At 31.8% G+C, this 23984-nt stretch overlaps 1 protein-coding gene across 1 annotated transcript in view; it reads right to left on the bottom strand.

Moving 5' to 3' along the window:
* LOC136986765 (fibrillin-2-like) overlaps positions 1-5681 on the bottom strand; it is a 115070-nt gene extending 109389 nt beyond the window's left edge. Inside the window, exon 1 of the mRNA XM_067284364.1 lies at positions 5424-5681. Coding sequence (XP_067140465.1) covers positions 5424-5545 — 122 coding nt within the window. The 5' untranslated portion in view covers positions 5546-5681. The remainder of the gene's footprint in view (positions 1-5423) is intronic.
* Between the last annotated feature and the right edge of the window lie 18303 nt (positions 5682-23984).

Consider the following 23984-nt stretch of genomic DNA (forward strand, 5'->3'; position numbering starts at 1 on the left):
TAATTTATTTAATTTAAAATATATGCTCTCCACCTCAAATTTGTAGTGGTTTGCCCCTGTACATCATACTTTTCCTTTAATAATAGAGTCGTGCCGGTCATCCATCTAACACCTTTTTGAATTGAAATAATGTTACGTCTGGTTTACGTATATAGTTAATCGGGGCCTTCTGCCCTTAAGGTTTCCATACATGGTCTCGTTTTTCATCTATATAACTCCGTTCTCTAGGTTAAGGAAAGACAGACAAGTGGGACGATGGTGAAGAATTTATAGGTTCCACAACTTTCTTCAAATTGCAGCCCAATCATTAGTATAATGTGTTACGTATAAATATATCTCTTTAATAATTAAAGAGATAGAATATTTAAACTTAAAAATAAATAAATAAATAATTGAAAGAATTCGAGATGTTTATATTTAGACTGCAAACGTCGTACTCAAAAACAGGAAGTTGGTATTTTCATTAAAGCATTCTTTACAAATCCCATGCCATAAAGTAAAACTCTTTCACTTTATGGCACGAGATTTGTATTAAAAAAAATCATCTAAAAATTCCTTTCAGAAAATAAGAATATGTCTGAACTGATATTACGTAACGACGTCAGAAAATCAAAATACACTGTATCGAAGTACGACCTCCAAATTAATCTTGTTTTTGTAATACGACACGTCGTAATCTCCTGTAAAAATGATACACGACGATTCTACTTTCACACTCTACGAGATTATAAATTATAAAACTGTTATTGTTTTTTTAAAAAAATAAACACGAGGGGGGAAAAAAGGAAGAAGAATCTTAATTGGTTTCGAAAAGTAACGACTCGGTTTCTTTTTATTTATTTTTTTTCCTTGAAGTTTCGGTTGAACGTTCGTACTTCACTTTCACGAAACTCTTCCTGTTTCAATGAACTTCGATATATTTTACAAGGTCGAAACGACATCCGAAAAGTTTTCTTTCAAAACAAATACTACTTCTAGCTTTCGAGATTATGTTTGTTATTTAGTAAATCGAAGTACAGATTGCATTAGATCTTCCAGAAAACTTTTATGGTAATTGAACAAGTAACGTTGGTTCTTTAGGTCGTAACTATCCTCAGAAAAAATTAAGAAAAGAAAAAACAAGGCAAAGAACATCGCGACAACGACTTAATAAAGGGGTGTATAAATCTCTCGCTGTAAATTAAATTAGAACAGATTAGATAATTGAAGCAGTAAAAGCTTTGAGATGTGGTAATTTGATACAACACATTTGAAAACTTTGAGGACGAAGATATTAGCGAGGAATTCCAAAACGAAATGCGAGCTATCATCGGTTTTGTTATTCTATTTATTCGTTTTTCTTTTTTTTAATACACGCCGATCTATTTAAAGAGGGTGACAAATTCGCCTTTAAATGAATTGCTTTATATTTTTTTTAATAAATTATAAACCAGAGTATTAACGTTAAATTTTTATCTACTTACGTAAAATAAATTCAGAATCTGCTCTGAAGTTTTTGTAAGGCCTTATTTAGGGTACATATTACACACATACGGATCGTAATTTAAACCCCATCCCTTAAATTCGTGCTTTTTTTTATTACAAATGAATTTATCATTCAAAACAATTGATGGAAACAAAGTAAAGTTAAATTTCTGTACTACGATCAGCAATGTGTTAGCAAGATGTTAGAATAAAATAAATCAAATTATACACAGTGTATACTATCTGATTACATTTCCTGACAGAACACATCATTAACGACATATTAATATTATTACAAACGAATCAGAACGATCAGACAGAAAGACAAACAAGAAAAATGTAATAAATAAGAGGAGAACACGCCTTAAAAAACGGACACACAGAAAAGTGGGAGTATCACTTTGTAAGTAGATACGGGGTATGAGATAAATGGAGCTCTTCTCAATAATGAAATACAGCCACTATGAAAGACGAGAAGTGATGGAGACGTGAGACTACAGCATATATTGCGTCCTAATTATAGATACAAGGAAGCCAGATATGAAAAGACTAGAGATGAAAAAATAAATCATAATTTTTAAATAGAAAAATTCAACTTTTTAATCATTTTTTAAATTTATTTAATTTAAAATATATGCTCTCCACCTCAAATTAGTAATGGTTTTCCCTGTACGTCATACTTTTCCTGTTGCAATAGAGTCGTGCCGGTCATCCATCAAACACACCTTTTTAAATAGAAATAACGTTACTTCCGGTTTACATCAGACGTTCTTATATCGTTAATTGGGGCCTCCTACCCCTATTCTTTCCATATCTGATCTTGTTTTTCATCTATCTGACTCCATTCTCGAGATTAAGGAAGGACAGACAGACATCAGACGGATAAATTACAGTGGGAATTTATGTCTACAATTTTTCAAATTGAAGGGTAGAGTGGATTTTTAACGTTTCTGTTAGTCTATTAACTGTTTGTTTGTTTGGCAGGTTCCGTTTTGGACAGGTTTTACTGAAATAAAATAATAGAAATGATCTTTACCTGTTGACAAATTCGAATTTAAACTGTTGTGGATAAAGTATTCGTTATTTTCACTTAGAAAATTATTATTAAGGATTTTAAAAAATGACAAGAGAAATATGAAATTGAATTAACTTTGTCGTCTTTTTTTCTCTTGTTTAAAATATAGATTAATTACTTGTATACACAATAAAAACTGTCCTTAATGCTTTATAACGAAGATAATTTTCGTTTTCTTTTCGATATAATTATAGTAATAACAAAAAAAATAATTAGATCTGTCTATAATTATTTTTAATTCGCAGTAATTACATTCGTGTATTAATGTAAACTGAGTTATTTACTGGTAGCTTTGATCCTGTTTAGAATTTAGAGTTTAATTAAATTGAATTAATAATATTAGAAGATAAAAAAGAATGAAAATTTAATGCCTTTCTACATAATTTTTTATGTCTTGTTTTACTGTTTTTTTAAATCTCTAAGAGAAAAAAATTACAGTAAAACCTGTGTAAAACGGAATCGCACGGGTACCGAACATTTTTTCCTTTTTTGCGGGTTTCCTTTTCACTCAGGTTCCGTTTTGGACAGGTTTTACTGTACATCAAGCAATATTCTTCTTGAAATTTATTTATTTTGTAAGTACAGTAAAACCCGTTCAAAATGGAACCCGAATAAAACGGAAACCTGCTAAACCGGAAAAAATATTCGGTACCTCGCAACTACAGGTTTTGCTGTATTATATGTCACATTTAGTAAAATTAATTTTACAAAACGATCTCCAGAATATAAAGTAATATATTTTATAAATATTCAAACACCTAATTATATTTGATAGAATAATAAAGGAGTGTGTTCGTGTGTATGAATCGCCCAATGGTTTATAAGTGAAAAGTTAATTTTAGACAGAGTTTAAGACCAAATATTTTTGTCTGTCGAGACTGGTAATATGATTAGGAAGGAGGGGAAAAAAATAAAAAAATAAAAAATAAATTATCAAAGAAAAGTTATAACTACAGCATTCTTTACAACTGTATGAAAGTCTGGTGTTTATTTTAGTAAATAAAAATATAGGAGATATTTAAACGGTTTTAACTTGTCCAAAATAAGCATTTTTGTCAATAAATTTCTACTTTAAAATACGTATATTAAGGAAGGAGTATACTTTATGATGCTGATTTAGAGCCGGGAATTCCATTTACTCTGATAAATCTCGGAATTTTTTCCTAATTAGACTGTATATTTAGAACGAAATTATATAAAAGCGAAATATTCTGATGAAATTTAAGAATTTCAGACTGAAACTTCCACAGCATAAAATATCAAAATAATGCCGTATTCTATTTAAAAATGTAATCAAATTAGTAATTTAATTTAATTAGGAAACTTGATAAAGTTTATTTTAATTTTTAGGTTAGGTTAGATCTGATTGGCAACGTAATATAGTTCAATAAATAATACAGTAATAATAATAGAGGTGCAGTCACAATGGTAAAGAATTCGATCGATAATGAAACCAACCCTTAAACAAATAAGAATAGCATTATTAAGAATGATAGAAAAGGAATGTAGTTATGTGACAGTGCAAGAAATCTTAAATTATAAAGTGCTGCGTGCCATTTGAAACATGTGCAGTGCATGTGAATACATACCGAAATGCGTGTTATAAAACAGTAGTGGGTTTTGGGTTAATGTTTTTAGAAAGGTCGCCAGAAACATATATTAAATTTAACAGTTTAAACGGTCAATTTAAACGGTTTAAAGTTATGTTTTAACAGTGATATTTGCCACTGAGGAATAACTTAGCTTTTATACAATATTTGCAATATAAACCATGTATAAGTAGCCCACATTATCAACTGCCTTTCGTTAAATTTTAGTTTACAATTACTACTACATCGACCCAAAATATGATAAATAAAAGACGATCACTCGAATTAATTCGCAGTTATAGTTAGGAAACAGAGATATAGACGTTGCTATTACTAAAAGTCATAGACGTAGAAACACATTAAACAAACTAAAAATACAAGTAATTACAGATTATTAACAAAATTTTCTACATGGAAAAGAACATCCGTAGAGCATAGAGGAGTAACAATCGAGATGATAAATTAATCCAGTAACAGAAAACCCATTAAGATGTATAACAGTAATGCGATTCATCAACACAAAGGTCTCGTTTTGCGGATGTAGGCCGAGGTTGCTCTTGTTATTGTTTCGGAATTATTTATGCCAAGATCATTTATTTCTTTGTAATTATTTCGCCCTTTGCCCTCTTTAATAAATTTTCCTTTGCGATAACTTTCTACGAGACGTCTCGACCCTAAAGATTTCAATTACGATCCTCGGTTACGTTCGTAAATACTTCATCAAATTTTCTGTAAGTAACCAATCCATTTTAACGTTGGCATAATTAAAAATAATAGTAATAATAATTGAGAATAGCCATTAAAACGATGCGACACAACACTGGACACACGTATCGCTTTCGTTTGGGGATGACGTCAAGAAATGTCACCTATATTTGAGTTACTCTAGGAGTAAAAACGATCGTATTTCGAAACCTTCAAATTTTGTTTCTTTTCGTATGAACCGTGAGAGAAATGTCACCACAGCTGACTCAAAGATCGAATAACAACATCTGCTTTTTACTCTCAAAAACTTAGAAAGGCTGTTTATTGTGACGCCACAGCAAAAAAAAAGGGGGGAAGTAATGGAAAAAAAAAAAACACAGAGACGATCGAGAGTCGACTTAGAATTTTGTTCATTGAACTCTCAACGCGGAAAAACGATATGGCTAAAATACGTAAGATTCGGTTAATTTGCATAAACTAAGCCATTTAATACAACCATAACGGCTCCCACCCTTCCACGATTTATCAATTAATATAAGTTCTACTATCGTTGTACGTTAGTTAAGGGGGTAGAAAGGTGTATGACTTACCCGCTCAACGAAGGTGAGGCAGCCTGTTGTTGACTGGATGAAGCATCTAAATCATTTGCCAAACAGATACTGTAAAACGTACATAGACATAGTCCCAGCTTAAGCGCTATAGAAGATAACATACTGTCCGAGGGATGCCTCGATGCCAACTGAAGCTGCTGCCTTCGTTTCTGTTGCTGTTAAGTGAGAGCCCAAAGCGGTGGAACCCACGCCGGAAGCTACTGTGACGTCGCCTCTTGTCGGACCTTCCTTTCAACTCTTTCAATGGGATAAAGTTCACACTACAAAAGCGTTGAGTAAGAGCCTGGTGTTAAGAAAATGCAATTACCTGTTTGGCACGTTTCGATAGCATACAATTCGATTTGGCCAATCTCAATTTCTTGCAATAAGTAAAAATGGAATTTATCAAAGTGTTGTTTTTTTTTTCATTTTTAATTCGTCCTTCCGTATTGAATTCGAAAATATTACGAAAATAAAATAAAAACAAGAAATTCTGTAATCGATCCCCCACATTAAACTCCATTATAATTCAAAATATATACATTAATGAATAGGGGTTCTATTTTTATTTTAATGCCTTTTTCTGAGAAAAGTATAGCTCGATACGGCAAAAATAGCTCGAATTTTATATTTAGAATCAAATATCTTACGTTCTAGGGAATTTTTTTTTATATATATTATTATTATTTGCAATCTATTAACCGGGAAAATGATCTGTTAAACGGTTTCATCAATATTGGTAATTCTTAGAAAAGTAACTACCGTACTGACAATTTTTACGGTAATATTTCAAGTATGCATTCATAACATAAACTTAAATAATATATTTTTGTATATTTATCTGTGCGATATTCTTCCGAAAAAATAATTAAAACGGAACGTAAGTCACCATTAAAAATAATTACAGTAAACCTGCGTAAACCGGACTCGCGTGGTGCCGAATATTTTTTACCGCTTTGGACAGGTTTTTACTGTAATTAATTAAGTTTTAATTACTAAAAAAAAGAGTACTAAATCAATAAAAATTGTAAGTTTTTAACTCTTAAAACTTATAACTATGTAGCTTGTAAGTATCAAAATTCAGCGCCTTAACAGATGCCAAGTTTCAGATAAAGAATACTTTAACAAGACAAGAAAAAATGTCATATATTTATACCCGATAATCTCTTCTAGACAAAATTTACTATCTAGCAGTTATATATTTTTGGAGGATGCGGCTTACATTTCTAATTTCGGAACGTAAACAAAATATTTTCGCGGGATACTTTCTTTCAGAATGTATTATAGAACCTACGTCGGCGGATGTGTCGATATAACGAATTCGTTTATCATCTTTTTCCAATGCTGAAGCCAAAATAAATAATAACTAAACCATATTAAAAGTGCGATAAGAATTTCCGTATAGCTGTGGAAATTCTTGAGAAGATCTTAAAATAAAATTTGTATATTAAAAGAAAAAAAACAGGTAATTTAAATCGAAAATTCTGTATTATTAAATTAAAATTTAATGCCTCGCTTATAATGGAGGCATTAAATGAAGGGATTATAATACCTCCATTTATAATGAAAAATCTGTAAAATGAATAAATTCAATTCTAATTACTAATTTAAGGTACATTTTACAGATTTCCGTTATAAAATGAAGGCATTATAATTCCTTCATTTAATTTCTCCATTTAATGCCTCCATTATAGTTCCTTCATTTAATGCCTCCATTATAGTACCTCCATTTAATGCCTCCATTATAATTCCTTCATTTTATGCCTCCATTATAGTACCTCCATTTAATGCCTCCATTATAATTCCTTCATTTTATGCCTCCATTATAGTACCTCCATTTAATGCCTCCATTATAGTACCTCCATTTAATGCCTCCATTATAATTCCTTCATTTTATGCCTCCATTATAGTACCTCCATTTAATGCCTCCATTATAATTCCTTCATTTTATGCCTCCATTATAATTCCTTCATTTTTTGCCTCCATTATAGTACCTCCATTTTATGTCTCCATTATAGTACCTCTATTTTATGCCTTCATTATAGTTCCTCCATTTAATGCTTCCATTAAATCCGAATCTGTAAATCCGAACTAACATCAATCAATTAAAACATTCTCAATAATAATTATTCCAACACGTCTGTAAAGATTACTAAAAAACAATACTTTCTTAATGGTAATTTATACAAAGACTACTGAATAATTTCTGTATTATTATTATTATTGTTATTATAAAGAAGAGCAGATGTTAAGCGATTTCGTATGTTTTATAATTGTAAACGTTCGGTGTTTTAACAAGTTTGATTATGTGTCTTTTCTTTGTTTTATTCATCCGAGCAATAAACAGTGAAATGTAATATATAGAATTTTTATTTTTTCCGCATTTAAGCTACCGAATACGTACAATATGTTTAATATTGTCGCTCTTGACAGCTTTTAATAAGCCATTCCACGACTATTAAACACTTTTTTTCTTATAATATAACATTTTTAAATGTTTTTATACGGATAAATGGTGTATATTTTAATTAAATAATTTTAAATATATAATGAACAATAATATATATATATATACACATAAAAAGTATTGTAAATATAGAAAATTATTCTATGGAGCAGGTATGTGATTTTTAACCGTAGACGTAAAGAGAAGCGGCTATAAATAAATTAATAAGTAAATTTAATGTAATATTAAATTACATTAAATTTATTTATTAAATAATTTAGTTAAAAATAATTGCACTTATAATAATTATTTTTTAATTAAATTAAATTAAGACTTATAGTTTTTATAAACCATTATAAAATTTTGCCTTATTATAATACACGTGCATTTTTCGTGTATTCGTTCCGTATAATTATTTACTTTAGGGTGACCCAAAAAGGTCAGTTAACCATTTCCAGGCCTAAAAAAAAATTTAAAAAATGGAATCCTTCTCGCCCAACCCACAAATTACAATGCTTTGAAACAGTCTCGCATATTAACTGAGTCTTGGGCATACTATCCATTACAACGCATTTCAATTCCAATATTTCACACTATAATAAATTCAGATAATTTAAGTTCTAGAAGATTATCGTAATAAATAATGCACGATAGAGATAAAGAAATGACCCCACGCGAAAATGAAAACAACTACATCCTTGAATCCTCCAATTATAAACTAACACTGTATTTGAAATAAGTGCGAGACATATTTTAGATAAAAGTGCTATTTGATAGAGATTAAAACAGATAAAAAGGTAATAGAAAAAATGTGTTAAAAACTTTCCATAAAATTGAATTATTTTACATATTTTCAGCGTACTGTCTTCCAGTAAATAGAAAAAAAATCAAGTAATCTATATATATAATCGAGACGAGTTGATAATAATAATAATAAGCAAGTACAAATTAGCGAGTACACAGAACTCGCCCAGGAAATAAGGCATCTGTGGAGGATGGATAGGGTGCTTATTGTACCTGTTGTTCTCTCCTCTACAGGTGTGATACCACACACACTACATAAAAGCCTAGGCACATTACAATTGAATAGAAACACATACATCACACTACAGAAGGTCACTATATTGAATACATGTCATATTGTGAGAAAGTTCCTGAATACAGACACACACACTGATACACTTCTTTAATTTCTGGTTTGGTTATTATGCCTTGACTTTGGTCCGGCATAGTACACAGCCACCGGTGTTAACCGAGTATATCTCACTTAACCCAACATAATAATAATAATATAATATAATAATAATCAGGGCAGAGCCCAAACGGTTAGGAGTGGAAAGTTGAAATTTGGTACATAGTTAGGGTACGTCACGAGAACGCACACTAAGAAGGGCTTTTTCGAAATTCCTCCCCACGGGGGAGAGGGACAGGATTAAAGCGTAACACTTCCATTAACAATGGGAGTGTCAAGTAACAATGGAAGTGATACGTAACAATAAAAGTGTTAAGAGAAAGTGACATGCAAGACGCAGATGCAGTTTTTTTCGTTTTTGCGGAAAACCGAACATATTTTTAGACCAATCTAAAAATTCTCTTAGTCTGAAAACAGGAGGACCCAATTCTTGCATTCTGTGAAAACGGGTAAGGTTGACTATAACGTAATAATCTTATTCTTCGCTATCGTTACTTTTTCCCGAGCAACGCTGGGCCTATCTGCTAGTATATATATAAATAAACCATCGACGAGTTGCTAAACTTTTCCGGCAACATAAATTCAATTACAATGTATAACAACTACAGTAAAACCGGTCAAAAGTGGAACTTCAATAAAACGGAAACTTGCCTAAAACGGGAAAAATTATTATGAACGTCGCAGTTTTCTGTGTTTTTTTTTTAAACCTGTTTATAACGGAAACCTGCCATATTCGGTACCGCACGAATCCGGTTTACACAGGGTTCACTGTATATATATTTTTAAATTGAGAACCTTATCACTAATAACATCGTAGAGAATCGAGAAGAATGTGCCTTTATTAATTAATAATGTATAATACAGTAATGCACGTTGGGTGAATAAATTAAACTTTCTTTACGGAGATTTTCTAGTTAAATACAAAATTCACTCTTTTTAATTATTGTAATAAAAAGTAGTTATGAAGAATTTTCTTTAAAATTCATGTATAATATTATATATAATACATGTAGGCTAATACAGTAAAAACCTGTGTAAAGCGGAATCGCAGGGTACCGAAATATTTTTTTTCCGGTTTGGTAGATTTCAGTTTTGCACAGGTTTTCGACATAAAAAATTGCTCCGTTTCGAAGGATTTTTTCCGCTTTAGACAGGTTTTACCGTACAATATATTACGTAATATACGATAGGCCTGTAATGCGTAATATTATAATATTATAGGTCTATAATGCATCATAAACTTACTTATTAATCCAATGGGTTACGTGGAATTTTTTTATTATGTTTATTCCTATTATTTTTTAACAAAACGTTTCTTTGTCAGTAGGAATATTTGTGAAAATTGGATTGGTTTGTAGCTAAAAAAATTAAAAACTTTACGTCTTTTCAAGTAACTGGAAGCATTTAAAACTCATTGGAAGCAAGATATTTTTCCTAATTTTAAGTGATTTTCATATTTGAAATGGGCTCTACAACAGAAATGATATTTAAAATATGGAGAATATATTTTTAAGTCGATGTTTTAATCAATTTTTACCTTAAACCTACCTTTACTCGTGTGTTATAGCCTATTGTATTTCCACTTCTACGAAAATTTAGTGATACAAAATAAAAATTGCGATGCCTTAGTTTAATTTAATCATTCCAGTTCCTAAGAATCTATAAACGAAATAACATAATCTCAAGATTTTACGCATTTTTACTCACCAATTAATTCACCTTTTAAACGATATAAATTAAGATCTTTGTATTTCTAATGTCCTTTAACAGTATTAATTACAATTTACTGCTAACAAAAAACTATTTTTATTTTGGAATTTCCGAAATTTATTTATTTAATTTTATAAATGAACTGATTAGGTAACGTTACTTGTGTTAAGCCACTTGTACACTACCTATCGAAAAAAGTCTGTGTATTATACTCCATTAAAAAGGTTTACTGTGTACACACCCCTGTAAATCTACCTTTTTGTATTATAATGGCATTGGCTCGCTAGGGCATACTCGGGGTCATCGAGAGGGAGAATAGTTGGGAATTTAAGGCCTCGCAGAAAACTTAGGGGTCCTCAGTAGTTCCTACCCATATAAAATTAACGCTATCTTTTACTATCTCATTAGTTCAAAAAAAATTATGGTTGGAGGCCCGAGAAGAGGCAAAAAGGGCCCGCTTTATTTCGGGCCTTATAAGAACATCGACGGCATACTTTCCGCCAGTTCTTATAGGACTCTAGTCAATATATTCTGCTATTCTGTCTTCAAAGTATCGCCCACGGTGTTCAGACATGTTGTCATGGCCCGCACCACTCTAATTCATTCCAAAGATGTTGGATCGGATTAAGACCGCAGTTCTGGTTTGTTCGGTCCACGCGGCAAATCCCATTATCGTGATGTGGCTGTCTAAACACACGTTGCAACACATCATTTATTCTATAGAACTGGCGCAGGATAGCCATCATTGTATGGTCCAGGGATTCAGATTGATTGTGATTAAAATTTAGCTCTTTATAAATAATAAAATTGTATTAAAAATAGACGAATATGAGACACCAAGGCACAGAAATCGATCCAGATCTGAATCCCAATCTGACTGGCATGCATTAAAAAAAATCTTAGAGAATTCTTCCATAGATTTAGCGTGTATGACGAAAAGCTATGCCGCTGCTTATCGAAAAATAACATAAAATAATAAGAATAATAATCAATGTTGAAATTTCAACCACAACCAAAACCACCACTAACGTTTCAATTACACATAAACATATACTGTATACTGATTTTTGGTTTTAAACACTGTAAGTACCAGTGGCGTGCCGTGACATTTGATGATAGGGAAGCTGTGTTTCTGTAAGAAGCCGACTTCCAGGGGCAATCAGTTAATTGCGCGTCAGTGATGGCCTAGGGTCCATTCGTACGTGCGTGGTGGCGGAAGAGACGTATCTGACAAAAACCGACAAAAAAGAAACATAAAATAAACGTATACTATGTACAAAATAGTTTGCTTTAGGACAATCAGCCGTTCGGACATTCTGGGCGTCGGTGTGGTTCTTCTATGGTCGATCGAAGGTGGCCCCGGAACAGTGGCGTTGACAAGTCTGTAGGGCACGGGGAGACTTCCTCTGTTGGCGTCGGGGACAGGGTCTAAGTCCGAAGTGGCACGGGTTACAGGATGGCACAATAGACGAGAAATTGTTTTTTTGTTTTTTTTTTCTTTTGCGGACGTTAACCGAGTGCCAGGTGTCCTCGATTGTCGGAGATTATATCAATCTCCGTTCTTTCTTTCATCCATTTTGATTAGTCGTTCTCCCTCAATCACGCTTCACCTCGTTACTAAACGTAACAAGACTCTTACCTGGAGAGTAAGAAAAGTCAAAATCGAAGACGAATTCGATCTTCCACCGATCATAGGACGACTTCCTTCCGCGATTTATGGTTTCTGCCTGGCGGTTTGATATAAACAATGGGTGTCCGACTACAAACGACTTTTACCTATGTTTTTTTAAACTAACAAATTTTTCTCTAAATTAACCGTTTTTTCGAGTCTTTCGTGACGGGTCAGACCTGTCCGGAACCTCACATTTCCATAAAAATTTTAAACAAATACTGGAAATGACAAAAATAAACAATTTATGTACTTTAGTTCTAAAATACAATTAATACATACATAATACAAATTGATACCATACAAACAATGATAGAAAAACTTGTTTTTTTAATTTTTTACAAACTAACTCTATTCGGCGATTTTTCCGCCAAGTCGTTAATTACTTTATCGTAAAAGTCGCCGGTCGTCGACTCCATCGACGTATTTAAAAGCTCTTTTTCTATCGAAAGCGACGCTAGCGACGACAATTTTCCTTCCGACCGAGTGTTCCTGGCCAATGTACGAATTCGCTTCGTGGTCGAAAAACTGCGCTCAGCAGACCCACCGGTAGATGGTACCGTAAAAATTAATGATATTAAATCATATAATTCTTTTAGTACGTCTTTGTTCGGATCGACATTCATTATAATATGTTTTATGTCTAAGAGTTACTCGTCAATATAGTCCGGACACGAATATAAATATTGCGATTCGCTACGTAATTTAGATAAATCAAAAAATTTCCCATAAAATTTACTTAATTTAAAGAATTAAAACACGCTCGGTAATTGTTAATAATTTTAATATTATGAAAAACATCTAAAAGTGATAAAAATTCTAATGATTTTATGTCTGAAATTCTGTCAATATAATTATAATTTTCTTTTAATTATACTGTAATTAAATATAACTTTGCAAAGAAACGTACATAAAAAGAACATTGAATACTCTTTACTTTTTAAATCTTAAACAATTCACTTAGATAGCTCCCTGCCAGTGGCTAATGGATAGAATCGTTGGAAGCGTTAGCGTGTGTAGCTTCCACCAACTAAACCGGGTGAGTTGGTGCTCTGTAAAGCGCGTGCGCCAATGCCTTCTGGCTGCTTTACACCATTCGGTTATTCTCTCCGTGGAAGCTGTCTCGGAAGCGCTTCCATTCCGCCACTGATATTCGAATATACAATAGCAATCTTATCGTTTTTTTCACATGTAGTATAGAAATTTGTAATAAGATACATAATGCGGTTATAATAAAATATTAATTTTAATTAATTCAAAGTACGTTAAAAATATGAAAATTTATATTTTAGAAACTACAAGGGAAGGTCATTGGAAGGTGGATGCGGCGCTTCCACCGCTTCCAATGAAGGCACGCCACTGGTAAGTACGGTTTCAACTAATACTGCTGGCAGCGCCGATCCTACAGGTAAACCCATTATTAAATGTAGTGTTTCCCGTCCATCTGGAATTATTTTGAAAGATGAACGTAATTAAGAATCTATGAGATAGCCAACGAACTGATAATAGCAATAAATTCTAACCTGTCTTGAACGTCGTGATAATAGCAACCTAAATTTTTAATCCTGTTTAATAGCATCGATAGGCAGAATAAAAGGATATAGAGATGTGTCTAAACTTAGTTGCTCTTTTGTGTTTTCAACTTAACCCGTAGTAAAAATTCCTCGATTTTCAAATTAAAAAACTGAAATGATACAGCTGTATATATACAGCCCTGTGTTATATATAACAAAGGGAAAGTATGGCACCCCTCCGAGATTTTTACATTTTTGGACTCGGAAGACCTTGAAACATCGAGAAACGCAAAAAAAAAAAAAAAAAAAAAAATTGAGGTTTTTTCCCTGTATGTATGAATGTTTGTATGGGGTGCACGATTTTGTTCACCCTCTTTGCAGCTTAATAACTCTTGTGCCTTTTGTCGAAAATTTCTGAAATTTTGCAGGAAAGTTTGCTTATAAGGGGGATTAGTTCTATTAAATTTTGGCGGTTAAAGGTCAGGGGGTGGAGAGATAATAGAGGTCGTGTATCGTGTCTCCAGTAGAGTCGACCTTAATGACGATTTTACTGGTTACTAGCATTTACAACTTTTTATAAAACCTCTCCTTACTCTCAAAATTAAGCTTTTTTGCTGTGTTATAATAGTTAAAATATTTTCAAGTAATTAATAGTAAATATACTGTATATATATATACAATATTACGGCTACGCTGTAAATACGGTATATATTATTGTCATAAAATATCAAATCTTATGAATAATCATTAATCCCAATTATTCAATTTCAGTATAAAAACTGAAAGTTAATACAGCTGAAATAATTCGGCAAATTTGATCTTATTCTAACTAAAATTTAATATATCTAAATTCGATATTTTACTGTAATATTCTAATTAAAGCGGCTGTAATATTTAAACCCGATTAAGTTTTCTTAATTAAATGATTTACCCCTATTGATAATTTATTCCATTAATTTTTAGACCATGGTCCGCTCTTGGCATGGCTTATTTTCTAAAAATAAATTCATTTTCCAGTGAAATAATTTTTAATAAAATGAATTTTTAGTGAAATTCGTGGGAAATAAGCGAGATTCTAGGTTATTTTATCGTTTTGATTCGTGCTTAATTTATACTAAATTAAAAATACCTCAGTTAATTAGATATTACCTAATTGAATGCAAAGGTAGCGAAAGTATTCGCTTAAAGAAATCTCATTACTTAAATATAATTCGTCGAAAATTCATTTAAATAAGTAATTTTTCTTAATTTTATCTCTGTTAAAATTCAATTAAATTCGAAATATTATTGCATACGAACTTCTTGTCTAATAATAATAATTAAACAATTATTATTATTAGACAACTATTATTAAACTAATATTAAACAAGAAAATTTTTATTAAAATGAACAATTAAGCTAATATTTCAGAAATAAAACTAACACTTTTTGTCGTACAGGCTGACCCAAAAGTTAGTTAACCGAGATATACAAAAATGAATTAACTCGCTCTTCAACAGAATCCATCTTTCAACAGAAAAGACCCTTCATCAACAAAACCCATCCTTCAACAGAAAGGAACCTTCGTCAACAGAACCCGTCCTTCAACAGAATCCATCCTTCAACAGAAAAGACACTTCATCAACAGAACCCATCTTAATGAGTTATGTCAGTGGTGCGTTATATCTTCTTGGGGTCAGGGTAAATTTGAATTAGGGTGCCTCATCTGCAGTGTTGACTTCAGACATTATTCTTCTAGAGAATTTTTCCGGGAAATATTTTCTTATAAAAGATTAGTCTGAGGTCCCTGTCGGTGGAGGCCCTAGGCAATTGCCCATTTTTCCCATAGGCTAACGCGCTACTGAGTGATGTGATTAATTTAAGTTTTTCTTACCATAATGTTCTAAACTGCTGAAGTTCCTGTTTGATTTTCTGTAACTGAAACGATAAAGAAATTTACCAATTAAAATATTCTTTCCGTATAATAATTTTTATTTCATAAACTAAAGAATTATTTAAATAAAAATTAATAAATTATAATTTTTGTATTTATTTCTTAAATTTCGAAATATGTATCACAGCTAGCTTTAAAATGAGATATAATATATATTAATCAACCACGTATTGTCCACTCTATTTAAAAATCATCGGACTACAATTTGAAGAAATTTGTAGACCTATAAATTCCCACCATCGCCCGTCTGCCTGTCTTTCCTTAATCTGGAGAACGGAGTTAGATACGTGAAATCCGAGACCATATATAGAAAGACTGTAGGCAGAAGGCTCCGATTAACAATATACGAACTTCCGGTCCAAACTGGAAGTCACGTTATTCTAATTCAAAACTCCCCCGAAAGGAGTTAGATAGATGACCAGCACGACTCTATTGTTGAAGGAAAAGTATGATGTACAGGGGCAAACCAGTACTAATTTGAGGTGGAGAGCATATATTTTAAATTAAATTAAATTTAAAAAATAAGATTAAAAATTGCACCAGATGAAGGAAAGATGGTGAGAATTTATAAGTCTACAATTGTTTTTCAAATTGCAGCCCAATAATTATAGAAAGCGTTATCGTAATTTATTTATTAATCATCCTATTCTAACTTAAACAGCTTTCGGAAAACTTTACTAAAATCTTAGTCATAATAAAAGCACTGCGCTGATTTCTGTCGGACACTATACAGAATTTCTGCCAATATAATGTCTGAAATCGAGAGTGAAAGCGTATATTTTTATTGATTTTTTAATAAAGAGATGTAAGACGATCTAAAAATTTAAAATGCTCGTCTTAGCTTAAAATAAATTTTCTAAATTTATTTCTATTGTTCAATTTTTTCAAAAAAGTGCTTCGTTCAAGTGTACAGTATAATGGGTAATAAGCTGAATGTTAGAAGGTGAAGTGGATTTTATTTATTGGGCTGCAATTTAAAAAAAAAAAAAAAAAATTCTACATCTATAAATTCCCACTGTCGTCCGTTCGTTCGTCTGTCTATAACTTTCTTTCAATGTTAATATAAATGAGGAATTTGGTAAATACCTTTTGGGACATTCTGTATTTATCTAAGTGATTTATAACACTCGACTTTTTGTCTCCAAAAAATTCTTCTTCTCATTCTCATTCCCATAGTGATGAAAATTAATTGAAATGTCTATACCTGAACCCCTACCAAACCAGAAAAAAAATATTAGGAAATATTACTGTATATACAGTGAAACCTGTGTAAAACGGATTCGAGCCGTACCGAATACTTTTTCCGGTTTGGCAGGTTTCCGTTTTGATCAGGTTTTACGTATATATCAATATAATTATTAAAAGAATTAATAATTAAAAACAATCGATTCATAATCGAAAATTAATAAAATGACGTTCTAAATAAAATTAATCTAATAGATTAATTTTATTTAGAACGTCATTTATAATCATGGTAGCCACTAAAAATAACTTTAAAAAAACGATTCTACTGTTATAAAATGTATTATTATTAAATATTATATAAGTAATTGACATTTTAATTAATATAATAAGTAAGGCTGGGACGTGTAAAATCATATAAGTCGGTGCCTAAGATGTCCTAGTTCTTAATAATAATACATCAGACACTAGAATGCATACTTCGCAATTTTGTCATTAAAGCGTACAGGTACAAGCCACTGTGAATTTGAGGTGGAGAGCGTATATTTTAAATTAAATTAATTAAAAATAAGATTAAAAATTGCAGTCCGGCATTGTGACCATGCCACAATAAATAATGGCTGTTATGGAGTTTGAAAAAATATTCAAAACGAAATCCTTCTCGTTGATTACAAAACTTTGGAACATATTCACAAATTGTTAAATTGCTTGCAAAAGCATGGATTTTTGGCCCGTCCTTCCTTTTCAATTAAAAGAAAATGAAGAGGACACAAAAAGCATACCGTTTTACTGGCGTTATAAATTTAAAAAGAAAACGAAATTATTTTTATATACGATGACTTGGAATAATATAAATAAAAAATCCAGCAACGAGTTGCTTAACTTTCCTGGCAACATTTGGTAGAGCCATCTGTTATGATATTTTATTTTAAAATCGTTTTACAATTTTAATTGTTATAAAATGGCAAAGAGCTTAATCTTTAGGAATGAGTCTTATAAAAAATTGTAAATGCTAATAACGAGTAAAATCCTCATTGAGTCCGACCCTACGCCATCCCCTTTATCTCCCCACCCCCTCGACCTTTAATTACCAAAATTTAACAGCGTCGACCTCCCTAATAAACAAATCTCCCTGCAAAATTTCAGAAATTTTCGACAAAAAGCACGGGAGTTATTAAGCTTCAAACCGGGTAAACAAAATCGTACCCCCACGACATACACACAGAAAACAACCCTAAATTTTGCATTTCTCGACGTTTTAAAGTGTCCTGATTCCAAAAATTTGAAAATCTTCGGGGGTGATATTTTGACAGATCGCCATACTTTCCCTCTGTTATATATAACAGCCGGGAAAGTAAACATACACCTATAATGATTACTGATACTTTATGATGAATAGGTAAAACAACACACTATAGTAAATGTCACTAACTATAAACGGTTATATTTATATTATATATAGTTAAAATACTATAAACAGAGGATGCAGCTCTCCAGTAGACATTTCAATAGAGGATGTGCTCTCGTGTGTTTCCGATAGGCAGTGTACTGTACGGCTCCCATTGTGACAAGGTTTGGCTACCCCTGCTCTATACTACCGATAAAGAATTATCAGAATAAAATAATAATTTAATCTAACAATCAAAACGCGATCCAAAACAAACAGACAGACGAATAAACAAAAAGCCCTTTTATTATGATTTTTATCACGTCATAAGAATTAAACTTTTGCAAATTAACACAACTGAATACTGATTTACTACAAGTGTATCAATATATGGATCGTATACTGCATTAATTAATTATAAAATTTAATTCATAGTAAACACAACTGTTTATTGATTTAGGCCATGTTTATTTTTGAACTTCTGAAACAGAAATAATTTCAAATTACACGTGAAATTATCACGTTAACGAAGAAAATAGAATTTGATAAACATGCTGGCAACAGTGAGCATAGATAAAAACTGTGAAAACGAAGTTATTGGTAAAGGAAATTGATGAAAAGCATAGAGAAAGCTTGAAATAAAATGGCGGGATGTGATCGATCTTAACGAGGCTCCTCCAGACTGATCGATCTTTTATCGATCAGTCTGGAGGAGCCTCGTTAAAATTTTTCCCCTGAAAGCAGTTAATAGATGACCAGCTCGACTCTACTGTTAAAGAAAAAGTATGATGTACAGGAGCAAGCCACTAATTTGAGGTGGAGAGCATATATTTTAGATTAAATAAATTAAAAATATGATTAAAAATTGCAGCACGGCATTGTGATCATGTGACAATAAATAGTTTCTCGTAATGACGAATAAATTTCCTTCATTAATAGACGACCTTTCCTAACAAATTCAATAAATAATCATCAATTGTACTTTGACCCTTGAAAGTTTCTAACGCAGAATAATGCGTGCAATATCTCTATATTGCATGCATTATTCGACATAATATCTCTATATTGCATGCAATTAAGTGATGAGCAATGAGAGTGAGTGTCGTAGTTCGAAGTACAGTACATACAATTCACAAGATAGTTCAAAAGATATTGGAGCAGATAAAAATCAATATTTTATTCTCAAATTCTGTCAAATTCAATATATTTCTTCGACTGTTTAAAAAGATAATGACCACGAATAGGCAGTATGAAAAACGGAATATTTATGGATATATGGAGTTTTACCCGATTTTCTTCACTATGTAACATCTAAATAGGAACCAGTTTCTCATAAAAACCCTCTCGGAAGGCAACCCCAGATAGATTGCCCGCATGTTGCATTGTCGTAATACGAAGTTTATGGAATATTATCCTTTTAATCATAATAATGTACCACTTTCCTTTATCCCGAGTCGAATTTTCCTCGTCTAATACTTATTTTAATTTTCTAATTTTTAATTTATATTTGTGTTAATATCAGTCTATTACATTTTTATTGTTCCTCAACTCTTTGTTCTGTTGATGTGAACTTTCGCATTCGTTCGTCTTTATTTCCAATTTTATGAAATCCTAATTTTTTAAACTTTGTATTATGTCTTTTGTCATTTTTAATTAATTCCGTATCATTTTACTTCTTTTTCTACGGGGGTAAACTCCAAATTTCCTTAATTCTATTCTGACTGAATTAGTCACTGGCCCTTTATCTCCATGCCCCTCTTAATGTGATGAGTTTTCAATATAATTCCGTTATACTCGAAACTTAAATATACATGTAAAAATATAAAAATCTACATGAAAGTGCTTATATATATATATATATATATATTAAGTATATATATTAAGCTTTGGGTATAACAGAGTAAATTAATCCTTATTTTCCCGGTTGTTATATATAAGAGGGAAAGCATGGCGATCGATCAAAGTGACCCTCCCCGAAAGATTTTTACATTTTGGACTCAGGACATCTCAAAACTTCGAAGAATACAAAATTTAAGTTTTTTTTTTTTTTTTTTTTTTTTTCCTGTGTTTATGGATGGATATTTGTGTGAGTGAAGGGCACGATTTTGTTCACCCTCTTTGAAGCTTAATAATTCCTGTGTCTTTTGTCGAAAATATCTGAAATTTTGCATGAAAGTTTGCGTATTAGAGGAATTAGTTTTATTAAATTTTGGCGGTTAAAGATCGACGGGGTGGGGAGATAGAGGGTGATCACGTGTCGGATCTCCAGTAGCGTCGGACTTAGATGACGATTTTACTCGAAAGTTACGCAACTCGTTGCTGGACTTTTATTCTCATTATACACGTAAATAGGGAAACTGGTCCCTATTTATATCTTATACACGTGAATTAAAACCACGTGGCCAGCTCGTCAGTCACGAGCGAACCACGTGACCATCTCCCAGTGTTCAGTGGTTTTATTCTAGTAGCTAGTAGCAGTGGCGTAGTGAGGGAGGGTGCAAGGGTATCATACACCGGGCGCTACTCGCAGAGGGGGCACCCAACTGGTCTCCAAGACAAACTATGTGTTTCTGGAGTGGGGAGGGGGGCGCCAATAAAGTGTCGTGCACCGGGCGCCAGTTATGTTCGATACGCCACTGACTAGTAGGAACAAAATAATAAATACAAAGCTATATATAAATGATACAGTCGAACCTTCGATAACGACCACCTCTAAACACCAGCCACTTTTTCACGAGCGTTTCGTTTTCTCTTTGTACACAAAAATAACCTCCGAACAACGGCCACTTTTTGTGTTCCCGTCACTTAAGAGGTTCGTGTATCAGTCACTCGATGCTTATTTATAAAATCTGATATATTTTCGTAAATGTATACAAAAATTAGCAATTAAATTTCGAAAATTCGTTTTATTTATTCATATTTTTTTTTATTTTTTGTATACAGTAAAACCTGTTCAAGACAGAACCTTAATAAAACGGAAACCTTCCTAAACGGAAAAAATTCTTCGAAACGCAAAGATTTTCTGTATTGAAGGGGAAAAAAAACGAAAACTTGCCAAACCGGAAAATATATTCGGTACCGTACGAATCCGGTTTACACAGGTTTTACTGTATACAGTATTTTATATTTCATATAAATTTTAAAATATTGTCATTTCAAAAAGATTTTACGACAATAAATGATAAAACAAAACGATTTTAAAATATATATTAAAACCTGTCCAAGACGGAACCCGAATCAAACGGAAAGAAATTCTTCTGAAAGAAGCGATTTTCTACGTTAAAAAAGAACCCGTTCAAAACGGAAACCTGACAAATCAGACCTGGACCGGTTTACGCAGGTTCTACTGTATTATGAAAGCTTATTAAATACTTAATGACCTATATTTAAAACGTAGAATATCAATCATCACGCTCTAATTGGCTTACGACGAAGTTACTCGTAAATCAGATAGCTCAATAGACTTAAATAAAGAATGTACACGTAATTCGATTGTGTTGTAAACACGAAAATTATATGTACATAAAATAAACAATAAAAATTAGTCGTCAGGTAAAAAAAAAAACAGTTATCTTTTTACAAGTTATTCTAAGAAACGGTAATGAATTTCCGAGTGGCACCTTTCCGCGTGTTAATGTGTATTTGTTTGTAAGTGTGGATATTATAAATCAGAGAACAATAATCGTGTTTATGTAGATTCTTAGAAAGTGGAAATTACTTGTGTCAAAAATTAATTTAACACGCTTGGTATGACGTAAATTACGATTGGGTGTTTGATAATTGAGATGGATTCTCGGAAACTGGACATAACCCACGCTCATCGTTAGCAATTAAGTATTCACGTGGAAAGAAAAAAATAAAGAAAATAATCTAATTTTTATATTAAATTATAGGTTTTCAGTATTTTAATTTGAATAACATCTTCGGAGCAATGCAAAAATATAATTGAAAAAATTGTAGACCTATAAATTCCCACTGTCGTCCGTCCGTCGTCTTTCCGTAATCTCGAGAACGAAATTAAATAGATAAAAATCGAGTCCAGATGTAGAAAGATTAGGAGAAGAAGGACCCGATTAACTATATACGAACTTCCGGTCGAAACTGGAAGTCACGTTATTTCAATTCAAAAAAGGTGTTAGATAGATGATTGGCACGACTCTATTGTTAAAGGAAAAGTATGGTGCACAGGGGCAAGCCACTACTAAGTTGAGGTGGAGAGCATATATTTTAAATTAAATAAATTTTAAAAATATGATTAAAAATTGCAGCCCTGCATTGTGAGGATGTAGATACTTGCAAAAGCAAAATTTAATTAAGAAATATTATTAAATAACACGTGAATAACCTTACTTTATCTCTGACTAAAACTGTAAAGGCTGCTAAAACAGTAGCATTCTTGCTACTGTTTTAGTAAAATTAATTTGTCAGGAGACCACATCGTAAAATTTAATCAACTGTTTACAATAAGTTCTTAACAGCCACGGGTGGGAATCTTTTCTAATTGGCAGACCTAATCCAGTGGCGCGTTATAGCCTGGTGGAGACCAGGAATATTTGAATTAGGGGACCCCGTGTATGGTGTTGCCTTCAGATATTTTTCTTCGGGAAAATTTTTAGGAAGAATCCCGGTATCTTCGTTAGCATTTTTAAAGTTCTGCGCCGCCCAACACCTAAATACTTATGGGGGTATCCTAAATCCTTTGGGGAGATCCAATACCCAAATACTTATGGGGATGTACTAAATCCTCTAGGGAGATCCAATACCCAAAATATTTATGGGTGTCGGATATGCCAGTGAGTATGCCAGAGTATAAAACATATAAAACTTACAATATTAAATAAATAAACAGTAAAAATTGATAGTAACTAATAACATAATTTTATTGGCATTGATATTTTATCTATAATCACTACACTACTAATTAACTTTTTGTATTAGAGAATTTTAAATTAAGTACGCTAACACATGCATACATAACATGCAATATACTTTTAATAGAAGTTATTAAGTTATTTAAAATACAAAGTTTCATTTAGAATTCCTAAATTGAAATAAAATATATAGAGACCAGCGACACGTAATGACGGAATCTATGTTATAATTCTATTAAATTTGATATTTATATTGGTTTATTATTATCGTCTACGTCATTTCAATACGCGTAAAGAATTAGAAATGGATAATATATAATTAATCATTTAAAATATTTAATATATAAAGAAGTAAATTAAATCAGCAATCGAAATTTCACATACAGGGAGGCCCAAAAATTTCAGTTTACCATAATAAGAAATAAAACTTTATAATGTTTTTAATATTTTAGGCCATTTCGTACGTCTAATTAGCAATTAAATATGTAAATTAACTAAAAGCACCATTAATTAGAATGCTTTATATAAAAGTTAAGTAACTTTTATATAAAGCAGTCTAATTAATTATCTTAATTTTGGGCCACCGTGTACACACAGACTACAAGCAATGCGTATATTCTACATTGAAAACATAAAAATATTAAATAATTATCAATC

The sequence above is a fragment of the Centruroides vittatus genome, unplaced genomic scaffold (assembly GCF_030686945.1).
Source record: "Centruroides vittatus isolate TY-2023 unplaced genomic scaffold, ASM3068694v2 scaffold_1172, whole genome shotgun sequence".
Lineage (NCBI taxonomy): Eukaryota > Metazoa > Arthropoda > Arachnida > Scorpiones > Buthidae > Centruroides > Centruroides vittatus.